Source organism: Penaeus chinensis, chromosome 7, assembly GCF_019202785.1.
Source record: "Penaeus chinensis breed Huanghai No. 1 chromosome 7, ASM1920278v2, whole genome shotgun sequence".
Taxonomy (NCBI): Eukaryota; Metazoa; Arthropoda; class Malacostraca; order Decapoda; family Penaeidae; genus Penaeus; species Penaeus chinensis.
Window position 1 is genome coordinate 13,047,230 of NC_061825.1, and position 12,500 is coordinate 13,059,729.

General features: G+C 34.6%; 1 protein-coding gene across 1 annotated transcript in view; it reads right to left on the reverse strand.

Annotated features, from left to right (window-relative positions):
- Nucleotides 1-405: 405 nt before the first annotated feature.
- Nucleotides 406-12,500, reverse strand: part of LOC125027180 (transcription initiation factor TFIID subunit 4-like) — a 12,532-nt gene continuing 437 nt past the window's right edge. The window contains exons 2-8 of the mRNA XM_047616091.1: nucleotides 8,422-8,494; nucleotides 7,923-8,016; nucleotides 7,563-7,786; nucleotides 6,940-7,066; nucleotides 5,130-5,226; nucleotides 3,688-3,815; nucleotides 406-3,445 (exon numbers count right to left, since the gene is read on the reverse strand). Of these exons, the coding sequence (XP_047472047.1) occupies nucleotides 3,025-3,445; nucleotides 3,688-3,815; nucleotides 5,130-5,226; nucleotides 6,940-7,066; nucleotides 7,563-7,786; nucleotides 7,923-8,016; nucleotides 8,422-8,494 (1,164 nt within the window). The 3' untranslated portion in view covers nucleotides 406-3,024. The remainder of the gene's footprint in view (nucleotides 3,446-3,687; nucleotides 3,816-5,129; nucleotides 5,227-6,939; nucleotides 7,067-7,562; nucleotides 7,787-7,922; nucleotides 8,017-8,421; nucleotides 8,495-12,500) is intronic.

The following is a 12,500-nucleotide window of genomic DNA, read 5'->3' on the forward strand; positions in this document are numbered from 1 at the left end:
CCCAAAGTGGGTGGTACCACTCCCCCTGGAGGTGGTGGAAAGATCTGGGGAGGCAAGAAGGAAATTTTTAACAAAACTGCCATATAAAGATAATTTATTTATAATGATTTAGTTTTATTCCATTTGTTACAATGGTTATTCTTGGTGTGACTTGGTGTGACAGGCTGTCTGTTGTGTTTTATCTTGCAGTTTTCAATATGAAACATGCAAAAAAATGTCTGTTATGTGGATGAGGTGGGAGGGGGGGGTGCTAGGACTCCACTTAGGACTCAAGGGGGCAACAGCCTGGAAAAATTTCAGAACCACTGAGCTAAAACTTTAACAAAAAATACTTTTCTTTTTATCTGTTCTCTATCCACCTGATTGTGTAAATATTGATTTATGAGTAACAAGAAAACAACGATGTATTCCAAGATTTGTATTTCTATGGTAGTAAAATATTGTTACACAATGTAACCAGTGATTCGTGTCATCTTACAAGGTATAGTATGCATCACTTGTATTGCATTAGCCCTAACATGACAGTATCCCTGTATGTAAAACACATTATGAATGAAAAAAAGTAACTGAAACATACACAATGAAAGAATATCAAGACAAAATATTTAGCACATGGAGAAGAAGTCATTTTTGTACTTAAAACAAGTTGAAAACTCAACATGTTATATAATCAGGCATTTTCAGGGTACAAGAATATAGCATATGTACTTCCAGACTCTCTCTCTGTTGGATCTTCAACTGCAGAGCCAAAAAAGATTGTTAACACTAAACATAACAAACTTATACATTAATCGGAAAAATGAAAACCTTCCTAAGCATGAACTCTTACAGCTGGTGCAATGTTAACTATAACCATGTTATTTTTAAGAGTGATTTTAATCTCCTACAACAAAAAATACCATAAAATATACTATGATTTCCAATCAGTCTTTAAAATACTAAAATGTTGATCACAAACCCTTATTAAATCATATTTGCACTGAGGATTTTGATTCCCAGAACTGAATCTATTTATTAACATCTGTGCTAATTATGAAAATGTAGAATAACTGTCACTTCATCCCTCTAGACAATATTCTTATAGTTGATTTGTTATCTTTCCTACTTCATATTAACATTTTCCTCGTCTTATTCAGTTCAATATAAAATCAAGTCTAAAGTAGAAAAAAATCTGATTCTGTACTACATGAAACCATCAGTAATGAAAAAAGCTGTAAGAAACAAACCATTTCAATGAAGCAAAAATCCAAATTTAGAAAAATAAACAATACACAACCTGTAGACAGCTACTTGTCAAAATGGTAAATTACAACACTAACCTTCTTTTTGCAAAACTATCTGATCCAATTTCAGTTCTAATGAAAGTATATAAGATCAGTAAAAGCACTTGTCTTCAAAGCTAATAAATTTCACCTTCAAAGGAAAGAAAGCAAATAGTATATATCACAAAATCAATGGTATCAATTAAAAGAAAATAATAAGAAAAACAATAATGATAAAAAAACAAATAAACACAGGGAAACCTCACTGACTGTAGCCAAAATGCCACTTATTAAAACTGGTATGTATCCCATATACTGCATCAAAACATAAATTTGATATAAGTATCTTCTATATATCTATTCTGGAATTTTATATCATACTTCATTACTGATTTAAAAAGAATACACAGTGATCTTTCCTTTATACACACATTTTCACTGGTGTAATGTCCTCAGAAATGACAGCCATATTGCATAGGTCAGAAAAAACATGAATAAAAAGACAATACATGAAACAGACATTAAATGAAAGAGACATTCATATTAAAATGCTTAAATAGGTGAATACTGTAATAGACATTCTATTGTTCATGGTTTAGTTAGGTAGGTTCATGGCCTACACTACCTCGTACAGACTGGTAAATAATCTCTGGAACCAATGCTTATCTAAAAGTAATATGCAGGGCCTTTAATCTGTATTTTTTACATGGTTGAGCCAATGAAAGATATTATCCAACTGATATCTCAGCTGGATAAATATACTATACATATATATTTGTAAAATAAACAAAAAGAATATTGCAGAAGATGCAAGAAAAGAATTAATCAAAAGGCTGGTAGCTCTCTCGTGAATAGGTGCTCTCATCATCCATAACCTAAAATATTATATCTTGTTAATGTATTATCCGAAGTACTCATTGTACAGAAAAGCATCATCTTGAGAACCGTAACCTCATTCATCCTTGCCATGAAAAATATACATATGCCATAAAATTCATCAATAACACAAGCAGACAACTATCCCTTAAATATCCATATCTTACTTTTATCACTCATTATTTGGCTTCCTCTTCACCTTTCTTTTCCAAGTCCTTTTACTTTGCATGTATCCCTTTCTGATAATTTTTGTAACGTATTTTAAAAATTCTAAGACAGACATATAACATCACCAATTCTAAAAGATAGCAACAAAATAAATTAATTAACCATAATGGGTCATCACCTTCTGCACGTGCATTGAGCAAATTAGATTTCCATACCCTGATCTCATATTTGGCATTACATATATTTCCCAAAGTAAGTGAAAGGAATCACAATACCCTTTTATCACAATTAATAATACTAGAATACCACTGATGAGAAAATCTGACTCCTTACATTACTATACTTACAAGACAAATCTGCATCCGACTTTAATATACACAAGACATAAAATCAATACTTTCCTTTTAATATCACGTTCTCAAGCATTGAATACAATGATCACAATTGAAAACATAATTATAACTTCTTTAAAATAGTACTTACAGCTGAAACTGTTCCAACTCTTTCAATGTTTAAATCTTGTTAGTGTCTCCAGTAAGCTATATCATGATACTTAACAAGGACACTGAGCTGAAAGGCTTAAATAAGAGAGACAAATTATAAGAGGTATCTTTAACTTTGTTCTCAAGTGTAATGAGATTTGAAGACTTATCATTAGCTTACTTAGGAGAGGTAACTTTATAATTTACATACTTTAACTCAATCAAAGTTTACACCACTAAGAATCATAATCTTCATCAACTTGGTTATTAATTGACAACTGGGAAGGTAGAGGTTTAACAGATGATGTCACTGAGGTGGGCCCTTGTGGCTTGTTCTGTAGGGCATGAACTGAAGTTATAACTGGAACAGGTACTCCAAATGAAGGGCGTACTCCAGCCGTGAGTTGTGTGCTAGGAGACTGGTTTGGAGACTTTGTAACACTGGCAGCTGGTGATACCTCCCCTTCAGGCACTTTAATGCCTGAAGCAGGTAATGCAGGGATGGTGATTTGAATGCCCTGACCAGTACCAACTGCAGAGGTGGTGAGCACAGATGACAAAGAACTGATTGGGCTGTTACCTGTTCCTGCTGCTCTACCAAGGGTAAACCCTCCACCAACAGATATCTGTAAGCCAGGAATCTGCGAACTTTCACTTCTGAAAAAAATAACAATAATAATCATCACTAAAGAACATAAACTTCAACTAGATAACATAAGTTCTGTATATAAAGGTACAGGATTATTAGAAAATTGGACTTTGATCAAACAAAAGCTTAAAAAATATTACACTACTGCTATTCCAAAATAGTAAAAATAAACCAACAACTCTAATGCTTTAAACAGACAAATTATTACCAAAGGATTTCTTAACCTAGCTTCTCAAGCTGTGACACTTACTTTGGCTGTGTTTTCTGGGTGGGGGGTACTGGGTTTGGGGGTGGAGGTGGAGGTGAAGGTGACTTTCTGGAGTTTCCACTGGGATTTTCTGCCACTGCAATCACCTCTTCATCTGTTTCTGATCCATCCTGTTTTGGAAAATATCAGTATCACATTAATAATAGGTCTTTCACCATAAGGGTAGAAAATATTCAGTAAAAAAGGAATGGTATTACCTTCAACCATTAAAAAAAAAAAATCTTAACCCTCACCTCCCACTTCCTCTGACTGCTTACATATATATCATATGCTTGTACAAAACCATGTTTGCTGCAAAAATTGCCTAAAACTTAATACTACTGGTGGCTGTTGGCACTTCTTGCAAAATGCAACTATGGTGTGCCAGAAGTGGCAGCAGACAAGCATCATACATAATTTTAAGTATATGGTATCATAAGTAGAGGGTCAAACACTGTAGCAATGCTAAACCTCTGAAACAAAAGCAGCAACTTATAAAATAATTTGCCAAGGGTCTTGAGGCCTTGAGAAGGAAGAGCAGAGACTGAATGATGAATGAATGGAATAAAGATGGCAATGAATGTCATGCCTCATTGTCCTCCTCCCTCACTCACGCACCATGTTACACCTCCTACACACTACACCACAGCCATCAACACCCATACTTGCTGTTAGATGGTAACGCTTGGAAACAAATATAAGCCTAATATTCCAAGGTAAATGTTATTATTCGCACTGTTACCATACAAAAAAAATTTGAAGTCTCATTTCTTGAAACAGTTTTTTAGGCTTTTTTACTTTTTTTTATATAAATTCATGAAAACAAAAAATGCAACAAAAATTCAAGTTTCAGAAAATTATGACTTTTCATAACTCTATAATTTCAAAAGCATTCACACAAACCATAATGGTCCTATTAGAGGACAAGGGAGATGTTGGGGTACTATGCATATATCACTACTAACTCATTATATAATCTTTTATAGTGATTCATCCATTATTAATATAAATACTGCAGACCTACATTTTTGTCAGACAAACCCCTCAAAAGATAAACCAAAATTTATACTTTCTGTCTAAATCAACACCTTGAAATCTACTTAAATTCAAACAGGATATATGTTCAAATACTTCCACGTCAATTCTTTATCTTTGAAAATAAATTATTACACATATTTCCATTTTCCTTTCTTATACAGAATGCGACTAAATCCCAGATTTTATGCATAGGTAACAAATTTGTACAATCTTTTGCGTAAATCATATACAGTCACAATCAAGTTGCTTACTTATTTATCTCCATTATTAGATCACTTTGAACAACAAAACCGGCAACATAAACAAAACAAATCAAAACAAAAATTGTTCCTCTTCCGAGCCAAGCTTATCCAGCTGATCTGTAAAATTTTTAAAGCATCATTTGACAGATTTCTACAAGAACTCACCTCATTTTCATCAGTATCAACGTCCAAAGAAAGACCATCGTCAGAATCAGGATCCTCAACTATTTTAGCCGGCGCCACAACCTTTCTTGGCCGTCCCCTGAAAAGAGCACAAAACACATGAGCAGACGGAGAACATCAATATGATTTTCAATAATACGTATCAGTGGAAATTGAAAGTTCCTATATTTAATTCCAAACTGTAGGTCCCTTTCATGCAATATGCAATTTGTGTGTGTGAGCATAAGTATCTGCACTTAACTGTGTCTATGCTTGCATATGGATATGTGAATAAAGACACAGAGGTGTGCATGTGTGTGTGGATAAGTGTGTGCTTGTGCATGAATGAATAACTGTGCGCATGTGTGTACATAAGTGGTTGTATACTCAAGTGTGTATAAATATAAGGTCATGCATGTTATACTGCAAGGATGTAGTCACTCATGACAATGTTAAAATATAAAAGGAAGGAGAAATATGTAAGACAAAAAGATATTTCTTAGTTACCCCTGCAGCTGACAATTTGTTCATCATACAATTTAAACAGTGAATCATGTTTTTGATCACGAAAAAATCTTGTTAATTAAACACCGTCTTGCTGCATTTCTAACTCAACAAATCCCTGTTCACACAATACAATGGCTGCTGCCACTCTACAACTAATACTTTCTTAAGTGTATATATTCTCATGTATCATCATACTGCTATGTATATTAACCCAATGCCATCAGGCATGGCATGTACTTTGAGTTTTATTTATTAAATGTTTTTAAACATAGATGGCTACACTTGTTCTAAGTCACCCATGAGCCAATTAATAGTACTGAGTACTGCCTGTCTCGTCTGTTTACCCTTTTCTTTGATTTACAAAAATATTTTACGTTACCTTATTTTGCTGTTACTAATGTTTATAACATTATAGTAATTATAATGTCTATAATAAAAATGGAAAGGTGAAATCAGGTAAGGTCGCAATTTCTACTAATTGACGCCTTTGTGGCTAAGCACTAGCAGAGACATGTATGTGCAGAGACATTTCACAGAAAAAAATTAAAATGAGCACAACATTTTCCACAGCAAAATTGGGTTAACATGAACTCAACCCTTTGCTATCACATGTTCCACTATCATGAATTCCCCTCTGCTAACATCCACCAAAATTCACCCAAAATTTACTGCATTAGTTATTTTGAAATTAGATGGACTTTGTGCTTGCTATTATGCAAATTTTAGGTGGTCCCATTACTGGCCAGTGTTACTCAGTGACTAACTAATCTTTCGCCAGTATATGAACTGGACAGGCGTTGTTGGTGAGACGTGTGATCTTGACCTTCAAAGGACAGAAGCTCTGTTAAGTGAGCTGCAAGCAAGTGAGCCCTTTCGTGGCCATTAGACAACACTGTACACCCATTCCTAACACCATTCAACCTAACAGAAATTTTGACATTCTTTTAAGTTCTCAATAAGTTCAGCATTCATTTTGTTTTCTGATATAAATTCAGTAAATCATTTTCAATGATATTTTAGTTGTTTTAGATTCTCTACTTGTTACTTGTAATACTGCTAAACACATTTTTTATTAGGGGAAATATTGACAAAATGTGTAGGCAAAAAATCCACCCAAAAAACATTTGTAATTATTCCCATTAATCTCCGAGTTCCATTAAGTTTTGCTATCATGTGTGGAAGAATGACCAATTAGACACACCAGTAGAGGGTTAGGGTATATTCAAAATAAATACATATACAATGTGTACATATAATAATATACCTACATACTGATTCTGTTAACTAAAAAATTTTGTTTACTGACCTCGGTCTAGGTGTGCCCCGCCCAGCAACAGCTGCTGCTGCTGAAGCATTTCCTCTTCCTCTCCCACGACCTCTGCCTCTTCCTCTTCCTCGTCCTCTTTGTTCTTTGTTTTCTGTCCAGCTTTCACCTATTACAAATAATTTCTATACATTATCTATACAGTTACTTACTGTTCCTTTAGCAAGTCAAATACTCTTCCATTTTTAATATCTATATAAAGGCATAATAAACACATATCTGAAACATCAGTGAAAAAAATCTGTCAAATTAAAAATAATGGCATTTGCTAAAGTATCTACCATCAAAATGAGTAAAAATCATGAAACAAATTGTAGAGCAAAACAAAACCAACAATGGAATGCAACTTTTTATTAAGGCAGATTTCCACTTACTGTAATGATCCTCCCTAAAGTGATCAGCAATACCAGCAATATTATTGCAATCCTCTATACAAATACACACAAAAGAACTGCTCTTTGCTACTAATATTCAACCTTTTAGAAGAACTAAACAAAATTCAAATACAAAATACACTATTATAATAATACATTATTAAATCTTTATCAACTCCTTCCTAATTCATTACGCACCAACATTGGTAATGAAATCCCAAATCCTCTGACCTGATGGTGGCGCTGAAATAGGAGTGGAGAGAGGATATGCTGAAGGTGTATTGGGCATTGCAGGCGCACTTCCTGGCATGGGAAACGAAGGTGTTACAGGTGTCATTGGAGTGCGTGGAGTAGGAGTTCCTGGCTCAGTGTCACCATCAGCATTTATATCCGCTACAGAAGCAACTAGGTCCTGCAGGAAGTCAAATCTCCTCTCTGCCATAATACAATGCTTTCTGAGATACAAAAAGACAAAAATTAGTAGCATATTGGCTATACCTACTTATGTATTATGTCACATTATTAATCTGGTACTTTATCAAATTTGCAAACATTAAAATTAAGGAGTTCTACCCTAAATAGTTAACTTACAAGTGGGCTGGCGTCAGTGTCCGTGCATGACGGGCTGTGGTAATTTCTCCTGCACGTGTCAAAAGTGACTCAACAAACAATTCTAGCCCTCTAGGTGAATACATGTTAAGGAAAAATATTACAATGAAAATATGGGATAAATCATGAAGACTTTGAAGTTTCACTAGAATTAATGATATACTGATGAAAAAAAAATGACCAAACATTCCACATTTACCTACAAACACAACATACATAATTACTGTATGCACTTACACTGACAATCTCTCTTAACTATTCACTCACAGTTGCTCATTCAAAAGCATTATAGGTGTCATTATCCAGCTCTCCTTAACTCTCTTAATCTTTCACTTTACTCTCAGTCACTATCTCAATCAACCAATCAAATCAATCAATCATTTACTTTCTTATTCTCCCACTCAGTTCCATACATGACTTATGATATAAAATTATCAACACTACACAAAATAAATTCAAGACTCTTTGTTTAAAAGGATATAGATGATGACTGGAACTGCTGCCGCAACCTTCCCAACCTCTTCATCTGTCTGCATGATTTTCTTGATACGGGCCTGTGGCAAAGGAAAAAGGAAGAAGATAGTTATAAATTCTTACAAATCAAGCATGTAACTTTTTGTTACATGCTGTTCTAGTGCTTAGACTAGTTTGTATATCACTCCTATATTTTGCATCAATGCACTTCAATTTTCACAATCAATGACTGTACTCAGACCAATAACTCGCCAATAATGATATATCACATGACTGCCACTCAAAAGTATCTTTAACTTAAGACTATTTTCCTTTATAAACCTGCACTTGTTCCTAAGTGCAACATAACATCACACAAAGCCTATGTGATAATACAAAGTACAAAAGGAAACTTTTTAAAAATACTGGCCACTCTTTAAACCTATAAAGATTGAGCATGCTTAACTGAATACTGTATACTACTAAACTAAACGTTCATGCAAGCAGCCGCTTTTGAGCATCAGCTTTTCAAAACTGAAAGGCTGTTTCCTCAACTCTAATTTGGTGCCTTAGTGAGTGTAAAGTAGTATATCTGGTATGATCTAGCATCTTATCTTCTGTCCCAAGGCCAGAGAGAGCTATTTGGCTCCGCATCCTTATATTTCCTCCTACTCCACTGGATTCACTTCCATATTTTTGAGAGGCTTTTCCTTCCTCTATATTCCATACTACATCCTAAATCCCATCACCTGCCCCTTTCCCAAAGTATCTCCTCCTCTCCCTACATAAAGTCACCTCCTTCAATGACTATGCTACTTGCAAAATATTTGTTTTCTCTTTATAGTCTATATATATATATATATATATATATATATATATATATATATACATATATGATTTATTGGTATATGCCTCATTCTCCATATATGAAGTATATTCAAACCAATGACAAAAAATAGCATCTATATTTGCTATCCCATGGGTGGGCCTACTTGCAAAATATTTGTTTTCTCTTTATAGTCTATATATATATATATATATATATATATATATATATATATATATATATATACATATATGATTTATTGGTATATGCCTCATTCTCCATATATGAAGTATATTCAAACCAATGACAAAAAATAGCATCTATATTTGCTATCCCATGGGTGGGCCAGAATTATTTTCCTAGGTGACATAATCCTCATTTCTTAATACTTTACAGTAATCACCTTGTCCAGAATGCGAGCAGCTTTCCTTGAATCCCAGAAATTTGGAATGTGCATTTCAATTATTGCCTCAATATTTCCCCGTAACATTTCTAACACTGCACTACTCCCCCTAACATTGCCCTAACCTTCAACAGTGATAATTAGATATGCAAATCTAAAAATGACTCTACTTGGTCTTTTTTACCATGATCATAGCTTTTCATATAATGTGCAAACTTTACTATTCACCACCAACACAGAAGGCTAATCATAAACTGGCAGACTTATTATTTTATCTACAACTTTTTTATTTTCAATGAGACATATATATATATACAGTATTCACTAACAAATCTGATTGACAAGTTTCTTCCAGCCACATCCAAAATAAAACCCCCATACCTTCAGCTCACCCCTATACTTCTGCTCCCCAAGCCAACCAGACAAATGTGCTTTCCAACTCTTTCTTCCTGTACATGGAAAGTAGTAGTTACTTAGTATTTCTGGTAATAAATGGCATAGTTCACTGATCCAAGCCCACTACTTTCTATTTATTCCTCTTCCACACACTATACTCTTACATAATACTGCTACATAATTGTTTTTACTATTTAAACATCTGAATGCTTACAAATACATATAAATATATATCTTTGTGCTTTAAAAATATGAGGAGTACCTATGACAGCATTTTCAACTTTGTGATCTGTTAACATTCTATGAATTTGATATATGATAATGAAATATACATTTTCCATTATGCAAAAATGAGCTCTTGAATACCAGCAACTAAATTTTGCACAAGTGATATGAAAAATCAGGCATTTTCTACAGGTGTGCATGTGTATGGGGGAGGGGACAAGTTAGAGAGTTTGCAATGGTAGCCCTCAGCTTTGCCTGGCAATAAAAAAAAATCAATAAAACTTAACACCTAATATACAGATTCAGAACATGTTCATATTCTGTAACACCTGATCTAGCTAATAATGAAAAAGACTGGTAGGTTGCACATACACATGGTGAACACTTGTGGAAAATGACTTTTACTGATTTCAATACAGTTTATCTGGCAATCATCATCATACAGTTTAATGAATGAATAAATCAATAAATATATATGTATATATGTATGTATGTATATATGTATGTGTGTGTACATATATATATATCATCCCCTATCATCCCTCCCTTCAGATAGAACATGCCCAGTCAAAGAAACTTGGATTCTTTAATAAATTTGTGACAGAATTGGGGATATAGTCACTAGCAAGTGTGTCAGTACTACAAAGAATAACCCCAAGGAGATCATCATATGAACCATAAACCTTCCTACTATTAATTACTGTAGTTCCCTACCCAGTGTGTACAGCCCTGCAAACATCATGAGTGACTGAAAAATTTGTTTTTGCAGGTAATTAAACCATAGAGAATGACAATGTTTAACTTTTTAAAAACTTTAAACCTTGTAGGCATATGACTCTGGTTACTGGATATTCTTTCTTAAGTCTTATAGCAGCACAACCCACAACCTGCAGCTCCACATTCTTCCCAGGTTGGGTCATATCAGTTCCAACAACCTCGTCCTTGCTCTCTCACTAGCAGGCACTTCTCATGATTCACTGCTAAGACCTGACTGGTTGACACGGACACCCCACACCTCTCTGATTGGAACACGGGCTCCCCTCATTTCCTGTTCACTTACACAGCCCCTGTGTACTTAACCCCTTGGTGACGGGTGAAGAAAACTAATAAAAAAAACTCTACGCTCTGGCGATCAATGGCAATGTGCCGACTTTGAGCACGGGAGTTTGGTACATCAAGCTGAATCACCGCCTCGTAGCACTTTGGCACACCGCCGCGGCATACAGCCGCACGCCACATTTCGAGCAGTTTGTTATGACATCTAGAGACGTGACCCGTCGTGAAGGGGTTAAGCTTCAGAATCCAGAACCAAGATCAGCAACTCAAGATCCTCCAGAGCACTCAGCCTAACAGCAATAGTACAAGGCCTGCCCAATTTTTCGCGGGCTGGGAAGCCTCTCCAGCAGTCACACCCACTCACCAAAAAGATAAACCACCAGACAAGTGGTAGATACGTCCCATCTACTACAGTCTGTGTTAATACGTTTTCATTTCAAATCGCAAATAAAAAAAAGTTATCAAATGTTACTGATAATAAAGAATTTTAATATCATAGATACCCATCTGTGTCAAGTAATCCAAGGTTCCCAAAACTTTTATACTCAGACAAAGGCCAACAAACTTTTACCACTATATTCTAGGAAGAAAGATCTTTATCTGGTCCCTTATTAGACAATAAATCACCATGGAGGTCTAAAATAGTTTGCAGCCCCAAATTTTCACAATCGGTATTTGACAGTGCCATTGCTGCCGGGGGATTTGTATGATCACAGTATTTTGGCATACACATTTTGCAAAAGATGAAATGGGCATTCAAACTGGTTCACTGAACTGAAACATGGCATTTAATAGTGATACTAATTGTAGTATAGTAATATCCTTCATATTCACAATTTCTGATAGAAAATTGTTGAGTGTTTAATATTCTAATAATGATATGCAGAACTAGTTTTTAGGAATTCACTGGCTATGACTTTGCCTGATAATACCTATATTCCAGCTTTAACTGTATTTTCTTTTAATAAACAATAATTCAAGCACTAACTATAATCACAATGACATTAGCCTGACAATGAACAACCTTTAGCAACCAAAATTAACAAAATACACAGGAACAGCTCCCATCAACCAAAACAGAAGTGACTCACTGACTTTCCCCAACCAAAATATGCTAAGAACATGGTTGAAATTTAACAGCAACTCACCCAAACTTAAACATGGAAATACAACCAAAGTCAATAAAAAAAAGTCAAAAGGT